At 44.9% G+C, this 20,156-nt stretch overlaps 1 protein-coding gene across 1 annotated transcript; it reads left to right on the top strand.

The window, feature by feature from the left end:
• The first annotated feature begins 12,307 nt into the window (after nt 1-12,307).
• LOC118238717 lies at nt 12,308-14,827 on the top strand. Its single transcript, XM_035444098.1, has 2 exons — nt 12,308-12,517; nt 13,211-14,827. Exon 2 carries the CDS (start codon nt 13,866-13,868, stop codon nt 14,796-14,798), a length of 933 nt encoding a protein of 310 aa, XP_035299989.1. The 5' UTR covers nt 12,308-12,517; nt 13,211-13,865; the 3' UTR covers nt 14,799-14,827.
• Nucleotides 14,828-20,156: the final 5,329 nt, after the last annotated feature.

Here is a 20,156-nt window from a genome sequence, read left to right as displayed (position 1 = left end):
GTGTTTATTTGGGACTAAAGGGCTGTGGGACCTGGCAGGAAAGAAACTTCTGTCTACAAAAGTGTGCAAGATGGGATGACACAGTGAGGTCAATAAAGCACCCCAGTATACAACTGGAATAAATGAGACCTACAGTCTAGAGTTTGGGGCAAATGTAGTCATTTCTAGATTACAGGAGGTGAAGGTGAATGGACAGGAAGAAAACAAGGTGGACAGGGAAGACTATGAAGTTCAGATTGGAACGAGTAAAGCCTGGGTGGAGCTCTCCTTGTGCCTCGGGCAGGGTTCCCAAGAAGCAGGGCTTAGAAAATAGATTATGTGACAAGCAAAGTTCTGAGAAAGTCTCTGAACAAGCGACAGGGAGGAAGTGAGGCAAGGTGCAGAGGAGAAGTTGGGGCCAAGGATAATTTTGACATCAGCAGTATACCCCTTCTCAGACATGGAGCAAGAGGAGTCTAAAACAGAAGAACCTCCAGCTGAGTGCAAGAGACAGTGGCATGAACCCTCCATGGCATTCTGAGTAGCTCAGTGCCTGTCAGATACAGAGTGAGTCCAAACATGTCCACCATGTGAAAAAATCTCTTCCTAAATACTGAAGCTCATGTCCCTCTCTCAGAGTCCAAATTCACTTGGTCTGAAGTGTGATCTGGTTTTGGAATTTCTAAGATTCCCAGATGACTAGAATTCAAAGGCAAGCTTGAAATCAGAGCTGTCCATAGCGAAGGGTATAGGTGAGTTCAACTAGCACATAGTAGACCATCCTAACCCTGCTACACCCACCCCATTAGCAGTGCTCATCTCTGCAGTACTTTAAGAACGCACTGTGGTTGTAGACACTCACTAAAATGCAGAGGCTGAGAGCTAGAGAGATGACTCAGGGATTAAGACCACTTTCTGCTCTTGCATAGAACTCAAGTTCAGTTCCCAATACCTGAATTTCAGGAGCTCACCTGTAATCCCAGCTCCACGTGGTCCGTTGTACTTTTCTAGTCTCAGTAGACACAAACACACATGTGAATACACACAGACACACAAATACATATGTAAGTAAAGGTAAGATAAAGCTATCTAAAAATAACATTAAATGCAGAGTTTGATTCAGAGGGCCCAAGACTGCATTTCTAATGAGCTTTGGTGTTCATAGGCTGATGCTGATGAATGAGAAGGCTCTGTGCCAAGGCTAACCACTGTAGGTCTGTAACACAAGATAGGGTGTGTACTAAGTTTATAGGTGGAGTGCACTGGCTTGTAAATGTAGAGAGAAAAAGTTCGAATATTAAAAAAAAAGAAGAAGAAAAAGAAAAATTCCCCCTCTAGCAGTCAGAACACTAAATGTTTGGAACCTAAACCAATGACTTGTGATGTATCATATAAACCATCAGAACCTGAGCTAAAGAATTGGCTCAGCAGTTAAGAGTATTTACTGTTCTTACAAAGGACCCAGGTTCAATTCCCAGCACTCACTTGGCAGCTCACAACCATCTGTAACTCCAGTTCCAGAGGATCTGATACCCTTTCCTAACCTCTGTGGGCACTAACATGGTACCTATAGGTACATGCAGGCAAAACACTCATATGTATAAAATAATAAAGTAAATCTAAAGAACATTTAAAAAAAAACTAATTTCAGGGCTGGAGAGATGGCTCAGAGGTTAAGAGCACTGGCTGTTCTTCCAGAGGTCCTTAGTTCAATTCCCAGCAACCACATGGTGTTTCACAACCATCTGTAATAAGATCTTCTGGCATGCAGGCATATACGGAGGCAGCATGTTGTATACATAATAAATAAATCTTTAAAAAAATCTAATTTCTATTTATTCTTTGACAGTTTCACATACCTGTGCAAAATACCTTGTTCATATTTGATTCCCTCCTACCATCCAAATTCTTCTGAGCCCTTTCATATACCCTTACAACATCATATCTTCTTCCTTTTATTTTTATTAACCTACTGAGTCCACTTAGTAGTGTCTACATGTGCATTGGTATATGACCATCCACTAGAGCGTGGGCAATCTACCAGGGACCACATACCCTTAAAAAAGAAAAGGCTCTTCCCCAGTAGTAATCAACTACCAATATCTCCTCATCTTTGCATGGGACCGCATGTGCCGTGAGTTCATGAGTGTAATGGTCCTGTCATATCCAGAAGATACTATTTTGAAGCAATCTTCCTCTGGTTTTTATAGTCTTCCCATTCCCCACCCCTTCCACAATGTTCCCCGAGTTGGTGAGAGGAGTGTGTGTGTGTGTGTGTGTGTGTGTGTGTGTGTGTGTGTGTGTGTGTGTTATAGGTATCTCGTTTAGAGCTGAACACTCCACAGTCACTACTTTCTCCACTTTGACCAGTTATGAGTTTCTGCATTACTGCTGTCCACTGCAAACAGAACCTTCTCTGATGAAGGCAAGAGCTACACTAATGTACACATCTCTCTATAAAGATAAGTATTTAGGAGGCATTTTGGTACTATGTCCACTTAGCAAACCAATAGTAGTTGTTTTTTTTTTTTTCCACAAAGGCTTATAACCTCATTAATAATGGGTACCATATAGTCTAACTTTTAATGACCCCCAGTGCCTCACCCCAAATGGCCAATCCCAGGAAGAGAAAATGATGTTGTAAAATTTAGTACCTGACAAGATAGTCAATTGCCCACCTCCTATCTATTCAAATACAACCCCACACGTATAGCCTGGGTATCTTTCCTTAACCTCCCTTAACAGGTGTAAAAGAACCTCATTTCTCCTTGGGGGTGGAACTCTATTTGAGCATTCACCTACTGCGTTTCTGACCACAGCGTTTACACTTCATCAAAACTTTTATGTCAATTCTGGTACGGTGAATACTTTTACTCCCGCACCACCATCACTGTCGCTGCCGCCGCCTCTGTTGCTACATTGAGCTTCCCATTGCCAGCAAGGCACTATGTGTTTAGAAAGCATAGAGAAGAAAGGGACAGACTCCGGAGGAATTTGGCAGCAAAACCTGACTGCCTCCCTGTTGTGGGAAGAGTGAGGATTACTACCCCTCAAGGAATTCCTTCCTGTGAAAGGAAACCCTACAGGTCAGAGTTTGGGAGGGGTACGTGCGTGCGTGCGTGCGTGCGTGCGTGCGTGCGTGCGTGCGTGCGTGCGTGCGTGCATGTGTGCTTTGTTTATTTTGAAAATATTCTCTTGCTGTGTAGCCCAGGTGACCTGTGAGCTCTAAATTCCTCTTGCCTCGGTCTTCTTAGTAGTGTTGAAATTATTCCAATGGAGAAAATAAAATGCTTGAATAGTAATGCATGCTGTAGAGTGATTGTCTTGCTCACAAGGAAGAACACTAAGGTATATGCCGGGCTGGTTAGGACCACTGACCCTGTAACTAGCTTTGTCACCTCCTGTTTTGTGACTTGGGCAAGAAGCTAGCCTTCTTGTGCCTCAGTCTCCTCACCTATCTAGCAAAGATCTTAATAGCACCCATTTCTTGCATTCACAGTGTGATGAATCATTTGTGGTGAAGGTTAATTGTTCTTTAAAAATAAAATGCTTAGAACAGACAGTGAGCCCAGCTCTTAGCTCTTACATACCATCACAGGAATCCCTTAAGAAAACAGCATTTTCTGTGAGTGGTCACAAGAGGTCAGCTTTTACTCAGAGTTCAAGTTCAAAAACAATATGAGTTACTTTCTCTTCACAAAAGTGGCAACCTGATGGCCAGGCAGTAGTGGTGCACTCAGGACGCAGGTGCATCTCTGTGAGTTTGAGGCTACCTTGGTCTATGGAGTGAGTTCCCGAATAGTCAGGACTGTTACACAGAGAAACCCTGTCTTGAAAAAAAAAAAAAAAAAAAAAAAGTGGCAATGTGATTTCAATAGAGGTTAGTAGCCACCACCACATTTCGCTAGCATCTTGTTATCAGAACTACTCGGTTGGCCTTGAAGACAGTTTGGGACTAAGGAAGTCCCACTCCTTGTTTTACTTCCTTCCCATGGAAATAGGTCATTCATTTGTTCAGGACTCAATTCTATCTTGTAACTTTGCTGTCCATCATCATTATGTGATCTAGTGATTTTTTTCATAAGACAATGACTACCATTTGTTTTTCACTCTCTCAAGCTGCAATCTGTACCTGGCATCACCCCAATCTCTCCCCGATGAAAGATGAACACCATCTCGGTTCCACAATTGAGGAAGATGTAACCGAAGTGTCTTTCAAATTTCCCATTGTTCTACATATTAAATCCAACTCCCAATCTTGTCTGTGTACGGCATCACTTGGGGAAAGGAAGATTTTTTTTTTTCCAGATAGGGTTTCCCTGTGTAGCCTTGGCAGTCTTGGAACTCACTCTGTAGACCAGACTTTCCTCAAATTCACAAAGATCCACTTGCCTCTGCCTCCCAAGTGCTGGGATTAAAGGTATGTACCACCACTGCCTGGCAGGAAAGACATTTTATAATCCTGGTGGTCCAATGAAACACTCCAAGTCAATTAACTCTAAATCTCTAGCTGTGTGATCCATGTGCAGCATTTTCAAACCTTCCCAAGATATTCAATAATTCTTGGATCCTATAGTTTGGTCCTGATGCCCAAGCCGCAACCATCCTCAGAATCATGCCTGGAACATTTCTAGATGCATAGTATTTAACGAATACTCTCCCAAGTCAGCCCACACCAAGCAACTCTTCCTCTGCATTTAATTTTGCTATTTCCCATTGCTCACTCATTTCCAGATCATTTTATTGAAGTCTTGGAGCACTCATTCCTCTCTAGTGTATATAGTGAATGCTCAGGTCCATTTCCCATTTATTTGTATGGAGGATGAGTTTATATTTAAATCCATGTGTACTCTTAAAAAATTAAGCATGTCAGAAACACCATTCAGAATATTTACTCAGTACAATGTTTCTGGTAGTAACTGTGACATAGAAGTGAACATATTTCTGATTGCTACTTTGTCTTGCTATGTGTGAATGTTATAAATTCTACATTACAGACACCTACCTTGTCCCTATTCTGTGCTGGCAAAAGCAATATGATAAGAAGCAACTTCCTGTGTCTCTGTGTGACCCGTACCATTTCTCTCAATGAATAATCCAGAAGAGGAACTTCAGGATATAACAATCACTTCTGCAACTTTTCCTACATACAGCCCTCAAGTTAACCTTGCCTTAAGGGCCCTGACTTTCCCTACCTTCAGCAAACCATTAACATTGTTTAAATTTCTGTTGCCAAATACACTAATAAAGCATAATGCATGGCGTTTTAATTCCTGCAAGCCTTATTGTTTTTGAAACCTCATCTCCCTAGAGCTGTTCCATACTTGATTTCAAAGAGCAATTTCTGTCCAATATCTGGTAATCACTCCTGACAGAAAGATAGTTCTGCCAAATAGTTTCTTTGCTACTTGTTGCTGCGTTGTTGCTCCAAAGTCTCATAAATACAACAGAGGAGCAAGGGAGCATGGTGGCTGACTGACCCATGAGTCATCCACAAATTATCACTGAAATAGGGTTGGGAGCCCAGGTATCCTGAGTTCTCATTCAGTTCTTAGTACTCATTTATGTTGAGTCTGGAGCCCAACCAGAAGAACTGGTCCCCAAAGTTACAAGACTCAAGTGTGCATGAAGGGGCTGAGGTATTTTTCGGCTTCATTTATTTTATCAGCTTTATTAGAGTATAATTGACAATAATTGCATTTGCTTTAAGCAGGTACACATAAGTATACATCAGTGTAAATACCACAATCTAGATTCAAAATATATCCATCATTCCCAAAGTCCCCTTTCCAGTCCAGTTTCCCAGACAATGGCCTACTCATCAATCACTGGTATGTCTATTGTTAGTATATGTTATATTGGCCTTTTTAAGAATTTCTCTTGCTATATATTAGATTCATCTTTCCCAGATTTTCCCAAGTTTCATTCAAAATATGCATTCTTCCACATGTTCACCATGTGTGAGAGTCATCTGCACTATGACTTGTAATAGTGTCTTGTCCATTTCAATCACTGAGTATTTCATTGTACAGTTATACTACAGTTGTTGATCCTGTCACTAGTGTTTGGACATTGGTTTGTTCTAGTGACTCTGCCTACAGAGTTCAGAAGAAGATGTTGGATCCCCTGGAACTGGAGTTAAAGACAGTTGTGAGCCACCATGTGGATGCTGATCCAAAGTCCTCTAAAAAAAAAAAAAAACAGCCAGAGCTTTTAACTGTTGAACCATCTGTCCAGCTCCCCCTGAAACTTTTTTAGTTAAATAATTACAGAATCAAGCCCTTTTAGTTAACTACAAAACAAATGCTGGCCAAAAGGACGCTACTAATATAGAGAAACTCCATCTAAACTTTACCTGGTTTCTGGCTGGAGTTGTAATTCAGTTAGTAGAATGCTTGCCCAGCATGCATGAAACACTGGGTTCTATGCCCAGCACTGCCTGTCATCCCAGCATTTGGGAGGGAGAGGCAAGAGGATCAGACAGAAGTACAAAGTCATTCTCAGCTACATGGTCAGTTCAAAGCCAGCCCAAGACATATAAATAATGATAATTTACATATAGTTCTATAAAATATAAAAATAAATAAAATTGTTACATATAAATAATAAATAAAATACAACAATAATCTCAAAATTAATGATTTGGAGATAATAATAATAAACTTTAACTAGTTTTCTTTGATGGTTTTGTCTTCCATAGTTATATACCATGCCCATATCAGAAATGGGACATTGCTGTGTATAGTTCAGTGTCATTCCATTCCATGTGTGGAGTTCCATAACCTGTAACAATCCAGAGGAAGAGTTATTTCACCATTACAAACTCTTCCCTCAGGCCACCCACACCTTCATGGTCACACCAGCATGCAACACCTTTAACTTCAGCTGCTATATAATTCATTTGGCCACATGAAAGTTTCATCCCAGTGTAGTGATATTGGAAGGTGGAGCCTAGTGGTAAGTTTCTAATCATTGGAATTGATGCTTCTCCCAAGTCCCAGACTGAAGCAAGGTGAAGAGTTTGGTTTTTTTCCACTACATACTCCTGCCACACCCCATACCAATGGGCCAATGGATCTTGTACAGAAATCTTTTAAAATGAGCCAAAATATCTGGGTGTGGTGGGGCATGATACAACACTCAAAACTTGGGAGCTATAGTCAGGAGAAATGAAACTTCAAAGTCATCCTTACCCATACAGCAAGTTCAAGACCAGCCTGGGCTACATAACACCCTAGCTCAACAAAAGCAACAACAACAACAACAAAAACCAAAACAAGCCTTTCCTCTTTCTAAGTTAATTATATCAGGTATTTGTTACAATAATTAAAAATGAAACTAACATTTTGCCAATCAGAAAATATGAATTTATGTCCTGGTTTTATGAATTCTTTTTTATTGCTAAGCAGTATCTCATTTGACTATCATCTGCTTAGGGTTGTTGTTTCTATCCCAAATCTATTAAGAAAAAAAAAATCTGCTATAAAATTTAAGTGTCTATGTAAGTCTAAGTTTTCACTTCCTGGGATAAATGTGCTAGAGCAGTAGTTCTCACCCTTCCTAGTGATGTGACCTTTTAGTACAGTTTCTCATGCTGTGGTGATCCCCAGCTATAAATTTACTTTTGCTACTGTTATGAATCATAATATAAATATCTGTGTTTTCTGATGGTCTTATGTGACCCCTATGAAAAGATCATTTGACCCCAAAGGGGTTGCAACCCACAGGTTGAGAACCACTGTCCTATGGCATGATTCCTGGTTCTGTGTGATAGACATTTTCATTTTAGGTGTAGCTAGAAAAAGGGTTACTCGAATGGCTAGTCAAGCATTGTTTCTGGATGTGTTAAAGGATATTCTGAAGAGACTGGGATTTAAATCGGCAGACTAAGGAAGGAAGATTGGTCATCACCCAACACGGATAGACACCATCCAAATGACTGAGGGTTAGAGCCATCCTAACAGTGCAGACCAGTCTTTCATTTTGATTAACTATTATTCATATCTTCTATATCTTGTATATTTTATTTTTTAGTGTTGTGTCAAAGAACCCTTCAAAATTTCAGTCCAAAGTTGTCTTTGGAAAGTTTTATAGTTTTATACGCTGTATTTGTATTTATCATCTTAGGTTGAAGTTCTTGTTTGTGGTTTTTAGCCTATGAATATGAAATTGCTCCAGCACCATTTTAATATAAAATCAAATTTATTTCATGATTATTAACATACTGCAAGTGACATTTTTAAAAATCAATGACAGCACATAGGACAAACCTAGTATAAATAATTTAGTATCTTTGAAACTATTAATATCTAATTTGATTATTTAATTTTGTCTAACAAGAAAGCTGAATTGTGTAGTACCAAGTGCAAAACAACCAGTTTCTGAAATTGTTCATCTACACCTTAGATCACAGCTAATGATACTAGCATAGCAACCTCAACTGCCTACCATCCTTGTGTGGGTTGCCATCTGGGTTTTCTAGTCTCTTCCATTAGTCTCTGTGTCTATCCTTCTATCAGTCTGCACAAGTCACAAAAAAGTTTTAAAATCAGGTTGAATGATTCTTTCCTCTTCACTCCTTTGTGAAAGTACCTTGGCGATTCTAGTCTTTTGCCTTCACATGTAAATTTTAGAACATGCTTGTCTAGATCTGAAAAAGTTCTTGAAAGATGTTAATAGAAGCTGTAATCTGATTTAGAAGGAAACTGACATTTTTAGTATGGTGATCATACAGCTTATGAACATGGTGTCTTGCCATTCACTTCAATATGCTCTGGTTTAATTCAGAATTTTATAGGTGGCAGTATACACAATTTATGCAGCTTGAAGACTCATACCTAAGTATTTCTTTTTGAGAGATTATAAATGGCATATTTAATGTGCTTATCATGTACTTATTTCAAACTTAGAGAGCTAGTTTTTATCTGTCAAACTTGTATCTTGAAACTTTACCATAGTTACTTATTATAAGGGTTGTTCCATTTTTGCTGTCTTTGGAGATTCCTTTGTATTTGCTGTGTGGACCCTCATACCATCTTAAAACAGGTATTTCTTTATCACTTTGGTTCTAATCTATGTACCTTAACTGTCCCTTCTCTCATTGTGCTGGCGGTTCTAATATATGTACCTTAATTGTCTCTTCTCCCATTGTGTTGGCTACGACTTCAGTCCATAGTGAATAAGAGTAGAGAGAGTAATCACTTCTCTCCTGCTCTGTTTGTCTTACATGGAAACAATCCATCTTTCATTGCACAGTGATAGTTGTAAGATTGTTATTATTTTTGGAAATATAAAACTGGGGAAATTCCTCCAGATCTCCTTTTTTCTTACAGTCTTATCATGAACAGGGTTTTGTTTAACATCTTTTCTTTATCATGATATATGATATAGTCATGTGATTTTCCTTCTTTAGATTAGTAGTAGACTATGTTGATTGATCTCAATTATTTTATTCCCTTTGCTGTTCTTTTATCCCCCTTAAGACTCCCATAATCTTAGATTCTTTTTTTTTTGTTTTGTTTTGTCTTTGTTTTTTGAGTCAGGGTTTCTCTGTAGTTTTGGAGGCTGTCCTGGAACTAGCTATTGTAGACCAGGCTGCTCTCGAACTCACAGAGATCCACCTGCCTCTGCCTCTACCTCTGCCTCCTGAGTGCTGGAACTAAAGGTGTGCACCACCAATGCCCAGCAATCTTAGATTCTCTACAGGTATGTTTACCAGTAAAACTTGATGCAGATTTTCCAGAACATTGTTTCTGGAAACAATGTTCTTTTCTTCTGATAATTTCATAGTGTTGGAAGGAGAGCCACACCTGTAGACGGATTTTTCTTTCCTGCCAGGGAGTTCCCAAATCATGACATGGAGACTTCTTATTAATTATGAAAGCTCAGTCGATAGCTTATGCTTGTCTTTAGTTAGCTCTCATAACTTAAATTAATGGATTTCTATTAATCTACATCTTACCAGGTGGCTTTTACCTCTGCCCCATTTTGTATATCCAACTCATTCCATGTCTGTCTGGCTTCTCCACCCTTCTTCTTCCCAGTGTCCTCTATGCCTAAAACTTCTGACTAGTTATTGGCTATTCAACTTTTTATTAAATCAATCACAGTAATATATTTCACACAGTGTAAAGGAATACTTCACAACACACACCTTTACTAGTAAGGAGGCTAGAACTTTGTTAGTTAACTTGTATTGTCATGAAAGCATCATGAACTGTGCATTCATTTACGCGCACACACACACACACACACACACACACACACACACACACACACACACACGTACATACATGTGCCCATACATGCATACATATATGCCCACAGTATGCTTATATTCACACCTAATCAATGTAGCTCAAGTGCTCATTTCTGAAACACAAAACTGATAGCAAACACCAAGGTAAATGAGATACAGGAAAAGGAAGCTGTTTGGGAGGGAAAGCATCAAGTCAGCTTCTCATCTTTAAAAGAATTAGGCCAAACCAAAACTTACAGCGGAAATATCATAGATGGTGTGTCAGAATCTGGGTTAGCAGATACACTGCACCTAAGTTGACAGCATTAACCTTCTAAGCCAATCTTGTAACCACTTCCTATCATCACCACCTTATCTTAAAAAAGTTAATCAAACCAATTCTACTTTTAAAGTCTGAAAAGGAAAAAGACCCCACATTTAATACAACAGTAAAGTGAAAAATCCAGGGACAAACAGTGTATTAAGACAAAAATAAAGCATAGGTGGAGAGGGAAAAATGAAAGAAAGAAAGAAAGAAAGAAAGAAAGAAAGAAAGAAAGAAAGAAAGAAAGAAAGAAAGAAAAGTAGATCTTGCATAGTATTTCAGTGGCTGATAATACCATCCCTCTTTTCAGGCAGTACATACAACATATATAAACTCTTACAATCTTTCTTCTTCATGTATTATTAATGTCTTCTGGTTTTGTTTGCTTTGTTTTAACTAGCTGTGTATTTGGTTACTTAAGGAAGATAGGGTTTATTTTGGCTCATGGCTTAAAAAGAGATGTAGTCCACCATGCAGGGAGGCATGCCAACAGGAGCATTGGACAGCTGGTAACCCTGCATCCACAATCAAGGAAGTACAGGGATGAATGAATGCTGGAATTCAGTCCAAGACCCCAACCAGTGGAATATCACCACCTACATTCATATTTTATCTTCTCTCCCCAGTTCTACCTCTGGAAACCTAAAGGTGTGTCTCCAAAGTGATTCCAAAACCAGTCAAGTTGAAAATCAAGGTTAACCATCGTAATCTGGAACATCACAGAGCCATAGCTCTGCAAAACGTTACGTGTCTTGTGTCCCTTAGCAGCAGTTGAAATGATACAGTAGATCTTTGAGCTCCAACTTAACTTACCCCATTTAAGCTAAGAGCACTAGACCAGTTTAGGCCAGGGTTCCTCAACCTCAGGGATGTTGACATTTGGGTAATTTTCTTTTGTCACTTTTCCAGTTTAGCAGCATCCTGCTTTATTCCCTACTACCATTCAGAAAACCTCTTCAACCATAGAATCCTTCGGAATAGCCTTGATTTTTTTCATTTGTTGATCCCCTCAATGACATATTCTTCCTCCTCTTCCTTCCCTGTTCCTACCGCCTGCCTTCCAAGACTGTCCATGCCATCACTTCCAGTACATTTTCTCTGAGTGTCCATGTGGCAGTACCCAAACTGGAAAGCACTCCATCAAGAGTGATCATATACTCTTCCATTAGGAATGTGGGCCTCTGTGACATTTTGTAGTTCTAGGAATCAAAGCAGTCCATGATTGACTAATCTAGGAAGGAGTGCTGTTTTGAACCATTGCAATGTTATGTGAGCTGGCAAGGACTAAACCAGCCCAACTCTCCGAAGTCAGCAGATGCTGCTTCTCTTTCCAGCCACAACCCTGGTGCCCATGACTTTCATACCCCACACTTCACCCACTCAGAATCACTTTGTAGTGAAGGACTTTAGAATTAACAAAGAAATAACTAAGAAGAAAAACAATCCTCTCACCCTAAGAACAGGGAGACCTGACTTAAAACCTAACCAAGGTCACAATGACCCAAGCCCCTGGAATTTCTTAGCTGGCAGATATAACTCCCTTACAAGGCCACAAGACAACCTAACTGAATACCAAGAATTCCTAGAGGGCCACCCTGCCCTAGGGTCATGAAGATAGAAACAGACTATCCCACTGAGCCAGGAGACCATCCGGCCCCAAAGATAAGAGATCTCCAAAGGATCTGTGACTCTGGTCACGTACCCAAACCCCTAAAATCCTATGGTTTTTTCTCTTATAAAAGGAGCCTGCTTTAGAGGAACAGGGCTTCTTCTTTGTCTGTCGGACTGGGAAGCCCGTTTGCGCAAACGTCCCATAATAAACTTACCTCTTGTTTTTTGCATCAGCTGGACTGGACATTGAGTGTTTTTGGGGGGATCGTCCAATTTGTAGAGACTCCTCGGTCCGAGGGTCTTTCATTTGGAGGTCCCACCGAGATCAGGACACCCCCCAGACTCAATTTCACAGCCAGTTGGAGGTAAGACAGTCTATGTATTTGTGTGTATGTGTCTCTGTGTCTCTGTGTCTTTGTGTCTTGTAAGGAGTTTTGGTTCGGCCCAGACGAGAGTCTGAGGGCCATTTGGAGGAGGGAGAAGAGACGAAGTCTCATTTCTCTGGGGAAGCGGCCGCCCCAGACTTTGCTTCCCTCCCGCTTTGTAACTTGTTTTTTGGTTGATTAGCTTTTGGTTCGGCCCAGACGAGAGTCTGAGGGCCATTTGGAGGAGGGAGAAGAGACGAAGTCTCATTTCTCTGGGGAAGCGGCCGCCCCAGACTTTGCTTCCCTCCCGCTTTGTAACTTGTTTTTTGGTTGATTAGCTTTTGGTTCGGCCCAGACGAGAGTCTGAGGGCCATTTGGAGGAGGGAGAAGAGACGAAGTCTCATTTCTCTGGGGAAGCGGCCGCCCCGGACTTTGCTTCCCTCCCGCTTTGTAAGCTTTTGGTTCGGCCCAGACGAGAGTCTGAGGGCCATTTGGAGGAGGGAGAAGAGACGAAGTCTCATTTCTCTGGGGAAGCGGCCGCCCCGGACTTGGCCTCCCTCCCGCTTTGTAACTTGTTTGGCGCCAACTGTCTACCGCGGTCCGTCCTGTCTGTTGTATTTCGTTCCACTGTGCTTGTTATTCGTGTCAATCTCTGCTTCTCCCCATGGGTCAGCAACTAACTACCCCCTTAAGTTTGACTTTAGGTCACTGGCAGGATGTTTTGAGCCGAGCACGCAAGGAATCAGTAGAGATCCGGAAGAAAAAGTGGCGGACTCTCTGTTTCTCGGAATGGCCTGCTCTCAATACAGGCTGGCCGAGAGACGGTACCTTTGACCTCACTACTATCTTACAGGTCAAAACTCGTGTTTTCCAGCCAGGACCTTGGGGCTACCCCGACCAGGTACCCTATATTGTCACCTGGGAGAGCCTGAGCCGTGATCCTCCTCCCTGGGTCAGGCCCTTCCTCCCACCCCGTCTTTCGGGCCCCTGCCCGACACCTCTGCCTTTGCCTGCTCCACTTATCCCTACTCCTTCTGCACCCCCTTCGACTTCTTCCCTGCTCCCCTTGACAGAGCCCCGATCTCCCAACCCTAGGCCCAAAGCCCCTGCCGTCTTGCCCAATACACAGGAGGATCTCCTCCTCCTGGACTCCCCTCCTCCTTACCCTAATGCTGAGCAGGCAGCATCCCAGCTCCCAGCAGCTGACCAGAGCCCCCCACCACCGAGCTCTACTACCGGAGACCCTGGGGACCCGTCGCCACCGTCCACCCGACTTCGATCTCGAAGAGACAAAACACTGGAGGGGCCTGACAGCTCTGGAATCTCCCAGGCTTTTCCCCTCCGGTCGATGGGGGAGGGGCGTTACCAATACTGGCCTTTCTCCTCTGCGGACCTTTATAATTGGAAGGCACATAACCCCCCCTTTTCACAGGACCCCCAGGCCTTGACAGGTCTTATTGAATCTATCCTCATCACCCACCAGCCCACCTGGGATGATTGTCAACAGTTATTACGAATTCTCCTCACAACCGAGGAGAGACAACGGGTACTCCTAGAAGCCCGGAAGAACGTCCCGGGGCCAGATGGCAGACCCACCCAGCTCCCAAATGAAATAGATGAAGTCTTTCCCTTGATCAGACCGACAGACTGGGACATCAACACAGCAGCCGGTAGGGAGCGTCACCGTCTTTATCGCCAGACTCTGTTGGCGGGTCTCAAAGGGGCAGGAAGGCGCCCCACAAATTTGGCCAAGGTACGTGCGGTAGTTCAGGGCTTGGAAGAGACCCCCGCAGGGTTTCTAGAGCGTTTGATGGAAGCCTACAGAATGTATACACCCTTTGACCCCCAGGCTCAGGATAGGGAAGCAGATATAATCATGTCATTCATTGGACAATCGGCGCCTGACATACGCACAAAGCTACAGCGCCTTGAGGGGCTACAGGGGTACACCCTTCGAGACTTAGTAAAGGAAGCAGAAAAGATTTTCAATAAGAGAGAGACTCCCGAAGAAAAGGAAGAAAGATTACGAAAGTTACAGGAGGACAGGGAGAATGTAAGAGACAAAAAGCAAAACCAAGAGCTAGCTAAAATTTTGGCCACTGTAGTTCAAGGATCAGAACATAGACCAGGTCAGACAGGGAACCTGGGAGACAAAAGGAGAACAAGAGTGGAGAGAAACCAGTGTGCTTATTGCAAGGAAAAAGGACATTGGGTCAAACATTGCCCGAAGAATCCAAGGCGGAAGCCCACCCCCATTCTCCCTCTGGAAAAGGGAGATTAGGACAGTCAGGGCCAGGTGCCTCCCCCTGAGCCCCGGGTAACTCTTAACGTCGGGGGGCAACCAGTAACTTTCTTGGTAGACACGGGAGCTCAGCACTCAGTCCTGACTCAGACCCAGGGACCCCTGAGCACCCGGACAGCCTGGGTCCAGGGTGCCACCGGAGGAAAGCTACATCGATGGACAACTGAACGTAAGGTCCACCTGAGCACTGGACACGTGACTCACTCCTTCTTGCTGGTGCCCGAATGTCCTTACCCCTTATTAGGGAGAGACCTCCTCTCTAAAGTGGGAGCCCACATTCACTTCCATCAGAAGGGTGCCACCATCACAGGAGAGGGGGGACAACCCCTCCAGGTACTGACCTTAAGGCTCGAGGATGAATATAGACTTCTAGAGGATCCCTTACCCCCCTCGCCAACCATGGAGTCTAGCTGGTTAGAAAAATATCCCCAAGCCTGGGCAGAAACAGCAGGCATGGGGTTGGCAAAAAAACAGCCTCCTTTAATTATCAACCTCAAGCCCTCAGCCACTCCAGCGGCCATTAAACAATATCCTTTGAGCCAAGAGGCCCGGGAAGGAATCAGGCCACACATTAATAGACTATTACAACAAGGCATCCTTAGGCCCTGTCACAGCCCTTGGAATACCCCCCTTCTCCCCATAAAGAAACCAGGTACGGGAGAGTACAGGCCCGTTCAAGACCTTCGGGAGGTCAACCGGAGAACTGAGGACATCCATCCGACAGTGCCCAATCCTTATAACTTGCTGAGCATGTTGCCTCCGAGCCACATCTGGTACACGGTGCTAGATCTTAAGGATGCATTCTTTTGCCTCAGACTGAGTCCCCAGAGCCAGCCCATGTTCGCGTTTGAATGGAAGGACCCGGAGACTGGGTTTTCTGGCCAGCTCACTTGGACACGGCTCCCCCAGGGGTTCAAAAACTCACCAACTCTCTTCGATGAGGCCTTACACCAAGACCTAGCAGACTTCCGGATCCATAACCCTAACCTGATCCTGCTTCAATACGTAGATGACCTCCTCCTGGCAGCGGAATCTGAAAAAGACTGCCTCCAAGGTACCGGGGCCTTACTGCAAAAGCTGGGGGAATTGGGGTACAGAGCTTCAGCAAAGAAAGCTCAACTTTGCAGGGAACAGGTCACCTACTTAGGATACCGGCTCCAGGGTGGCCAGAGATGGCTAACAGAGAGCCGTAAGCAAGCTGTAGCCCTGATTCCAGCACCCAAGAGCTCCCGGGAAGTTCGGGAATTCCTGGGCAGCGCAGGGTTCTGCCGTCTCTGGATCCCAGGTTTCGCGGAGCTGGCAGCCCCACTGTATCCTCTGACTAAGGCTAACACCCCTTTTTCATGGACAGAGGAGCATCAGAAGGCCTTTGATGGCATCAAAAAGGCCTTACTGTCTGCCCCTGCACTAAGCCTCCCCAACATAAACAAGCCTTTCACCCTTTATGTGGACGAAAAGGCTGGGATGGCAAAAGGGGTCTTAACACAACAGCTCGGACCCTGGAAAAGACCTGTAGCATACTTCTCTAAGAAATTGGACAATGTGGCCATGGGCTGGCCCCCCTGCCTCCGGATGGTGGCTGCTGTGGCGGTTCTGACCAAGGACGCGGACAGATTGACTCTGGGTCAGCAACTCACAGTGATAGCCCCACATGCGATTGAGGCAGTGGTCCGACAACCCCCCGATCGATGGCTTTCGAATGCACGAATGACACATTACCAGGCTCTGCTCCTCAACCCAGACAGACTGCGATTCGGGGCAGCAACATCCTTAAACCCAGCCACCCTCCTTCCGGATGCGGATGCCGAAACTGCTCTGCCCCATGACTGCCGCCTAATCCTGGCCGAGACCTGCGGAGCCCGAGAAGACCTGATGGATCAACCACTACAAGGAGCCGAGCATACCTGGTTCACAGACGGGAGCAGTTTTCTGCAAGACGGTATACGAAAGGCAGGGGCGGCGGTGGTGGACGGGCAGACTACAATATGGGCCAGTGCCTTGCCGCCAGGAACCTCAGCCCAGAGAGCAGAGCTGATTGCCCTGACCCAAGCACTCAAAATGGCTGAAGGTCGTAGAGTCAATATCTATACAGACAGCCGCTATGCCTTCGCTACAGCCCATGTACATGGAGAAATTTATCGGAGACGGGGACTTTTAACTTCAGCAGGAAAAGACATTAAAAATAAGACTGAGATCCTAGAGCTCTTGCAGGCTCTTTTTCTGCCACGAAGATTGAGCATTATACACTGCCCCGGACACCAGAAGGGAAATGACCCAGTGGCTAGAGGGAACCGAATGGCCGATGAAGAGGCCAGAAAAGCAGCCTTGGGGCCACAAGTCCTCTCCCTAAAGACCTCTGATCCAACCTCATGCCAAGGATTCGAATACACGGACAGCGACTTAGAAACAGTTCAAAATCTGGGGGCCAACTATGATCAGGAGGCAAACGTCTGGCGCTACCAAGGAAAAATTCTGTTGCCACAGGGGGCTGCTAAGGAACTTTTGTCACAACTACATCGATGGACCCACCTCGGGCACAAAAAGCTAAAAGCCCTTCTACAACGAGAAGAACAAACCTACTATATCCACAACCTCAATGCTCTCATCCAACAGATCACTAGCACCTGTACCCCCTGTGCAAAGGTGAATACAGGACGGTTCAAGTTGCCTGAGGGAACCAGGGTAAGAGGAGAACGTCCAGGGACCAACTGGGAAGTGGATTTCACCGAAATCAGACCCGGTAGCTTTGGGAACAGGTACCTCCTGGTTTTCATAGACACCTTTTCAGGATGGACTGAGGCTTTTCCTACTAAGCATGAGACCGCCCAGGTGGTGGTCAAGAAGATTCTTGAAGAGATCTTTCCGAGGTTCGGACTGCCTAAGGTAATAGGGTCCGACAACGGACCTGCCTTTGTCTCCCAGGTAAGTCAGTTGGTGGCCAAAACATTGGGGATCAATTGGAAATTACATTGTGCATATCGCCCCCAAAGTTCAGGTCAGGTAGAACGGGCAAACCGAACAATTAAAGAGACCCTGACCAAATTAGCCTTAGAGACTGGCGCTAAGGACTGGGTACAGCTCCTGCCCATGGCCCTATTTAGGGTTCGGAATACCCCCTCGGTACATGGGCTCACACCTTTTGAGATTTTGTTCGGAGGACCCCCACCTATTATGGATGTGTTCCCTGCTGATCCTAACCACTCCGTTAACCCCCCATCCCTTCAGGCCCGACTACGAGCACTCCAGATTATTCAAAACCAGATCTGGAAACCATTGGCTGCAGTGTACCAGGCCGGAAACCCTGCTGTACCTCACCCCTTCCAGATTGGGGACTCCGTATACATCAGACGCCACCAGTCTAAGACTCTTGAGCCTCGCTGGAAAGGCCCCTACACCGTGCTTCTGACCACCCCCACGGCACTAAAGGTGGACGGGATCGCAGCATGGGTCCACGCCTCACATGCCAAGAAGGCCAACACCAGCGAGAATTGGGTGACGAACGAGACCCCAAAATGGAAACTACAGCGCACTCAAAACCCACTCAAGATAAGACTTTTACGCGATGTTTAATCATTTCACTATGCTCGATGCTTTTCCATTTCTCAGCCCTAGTTAAAGGAGCCCCACATGCCCCCCAGCAGCTAACTTGGCAGGTGATATCCCAGACAGAGGAGGTCGTCTGGTCAGTCACTAGCCTTCAGCCACCCGGTACCTGGTGGCCTACACTCACCCCTGATTTTTGCCATTTAGCCGCAGGTCTAGAAACCTGGGATATCCTGACTATAGGAGCAGATGAGATGACAACCTACAGGGGTAGAGGAAACCGCCGATTTGGCTGTAGTAATAAGATAACCCAGTGTGAGCTAGCCAGACTTGATTTCTATGTATGTCCCCGGGAGGGGCAGCCCCGGGGCTCTGGGTGCGGGGGTTATACTGAGTATTTCTGTGCTAAGTGGGGTTGCGAAACTACCGGGGATGCTTATTGGAAACCCAGCTCCTCCTGGGATCTGATAACTGTCAAGCGGAACTACTCGCAACCCCTCCAATGTAGTCCCCATAGTTTTGGGGACTGGGAGCAAACTTGCAAAGGAACTCTTTGCCTCCCTTTAAGAATTAACTTCACTAACCGAGGGAAGGCAACCTATACGGCCTGGCTAACCGGGAAAACTTGGGGTTTAAGATGGCACATGACAGGAACAGATAGAGGAGTCATATTCAAGGTCCGGTTGCTGATACAGAGCCCTACTCCACGGACGATAGGGCCTAATCCAGTCCTTAGAAACCTAGGAACCCCAAAGCTCCCCCAACCTAGAGCTCTGGCTCGGGCCATTACCCCGGTTCCAACCGCCACCAGCCATTCCCTCGCCACTGCCTCCCAAGTAGAAAATATTCCATCTACTAGACAGCGAATTTTTAATCTGGTCAGGGGAGCCTTCTCTGCCCTTAACCAAACCAGGCCAGAGATGACTAACCCTTGCTGGCTATGCCTTGCTTCTACACCCCCCTACTATGAAGGCATAGCCACCCTAGGGACGTTTAATAGCACCACTGATTCATCTCAGTGTGATTGGGGAGCACACCATAGACTAACTCTTACTCAAGTCTCAGGAATGGGTACCTGCCTAGGGCCTGTTCCCCAGTCTCACCAAGACCTTTGTAACCATACCCTCCCACAGCCTGTGAAACCCACCTACCTGATACCTAGTCCAGGCCTATGGTGGGCCTGCAATACTGGGCTCACCCCTTGCATACATACAGGAGCCCTCAACCAAACCAAAGACTTCTGTGTGCTGGTCCAACTGATGCCCCGTGTATTGTACCATCCAGCGGGCTATCTGGAGGACATGTATGGTTCTCATCGGACCCGATATCGAAGGGAGCCAGTATCCATAACCCTAGCTGTTCTGTTAGGGATTGGGGTCACCGCAGGGATTGGTACAGGGACCACGGCCCTGGTCCAAGGACCGCAACAGTACAGCGAGCTCAAAAATGCCATGACGACAGATTTAAAGGAATTAGAAAAGTCAATAACCAGGCTGGAGGAATCACTGGCCTCCCTGGCAGAGGTAGCCCTCCAAAACCGGAGAGGACTAGACCTATTGTTTCTAAAAGAAGGAGGACTCTGCGTTGCCCTCAGAGAGGAATGCTGCTTCTATGTAAACCACTCAGGAGTAATTAGGGACTCCATGACAAAACTCAGAGAGAGATTAGCTAAAAGACAGAGGGAGGCCGAAGCTCAACAAGGATGGTTCGAAGGATGGTTCAATAAGACCCCATGGTTGACTACCCTAATTTCCACCCTGGTAGGACCCCTGTTCATTCTCCTCTTACTCCTGA

The sequence above is a fragment of the Cricetulus griseus genome, chromosome 4 (assembly GCF_003668045.3).
Source record: "Cricetulus griseus strain 17A/GY chromosome 4, alternate assembly CriGri-PICRH-1.0, whole genome shotgun sequence".
NCBI classification, from domain to species: Eukaryota; Metazoa; Chordata; class Mammalia; order Rodentia; family Cricetidae; genus Cricetulus; species Cricetulus griseus.
This window is presented reverse-complemented; position numbering and strand designations above follow the sequence as displayed.

Excerpts from the sequence above, each read along its gene's own strand:
- LOC118238717 (XM_035444098.1), top strand. The coding sequence starts at position 13,866 with ATGGGGGAGGGGCGTTACCAATACTGGCCTTTCTCCTCTGCGGACCTT.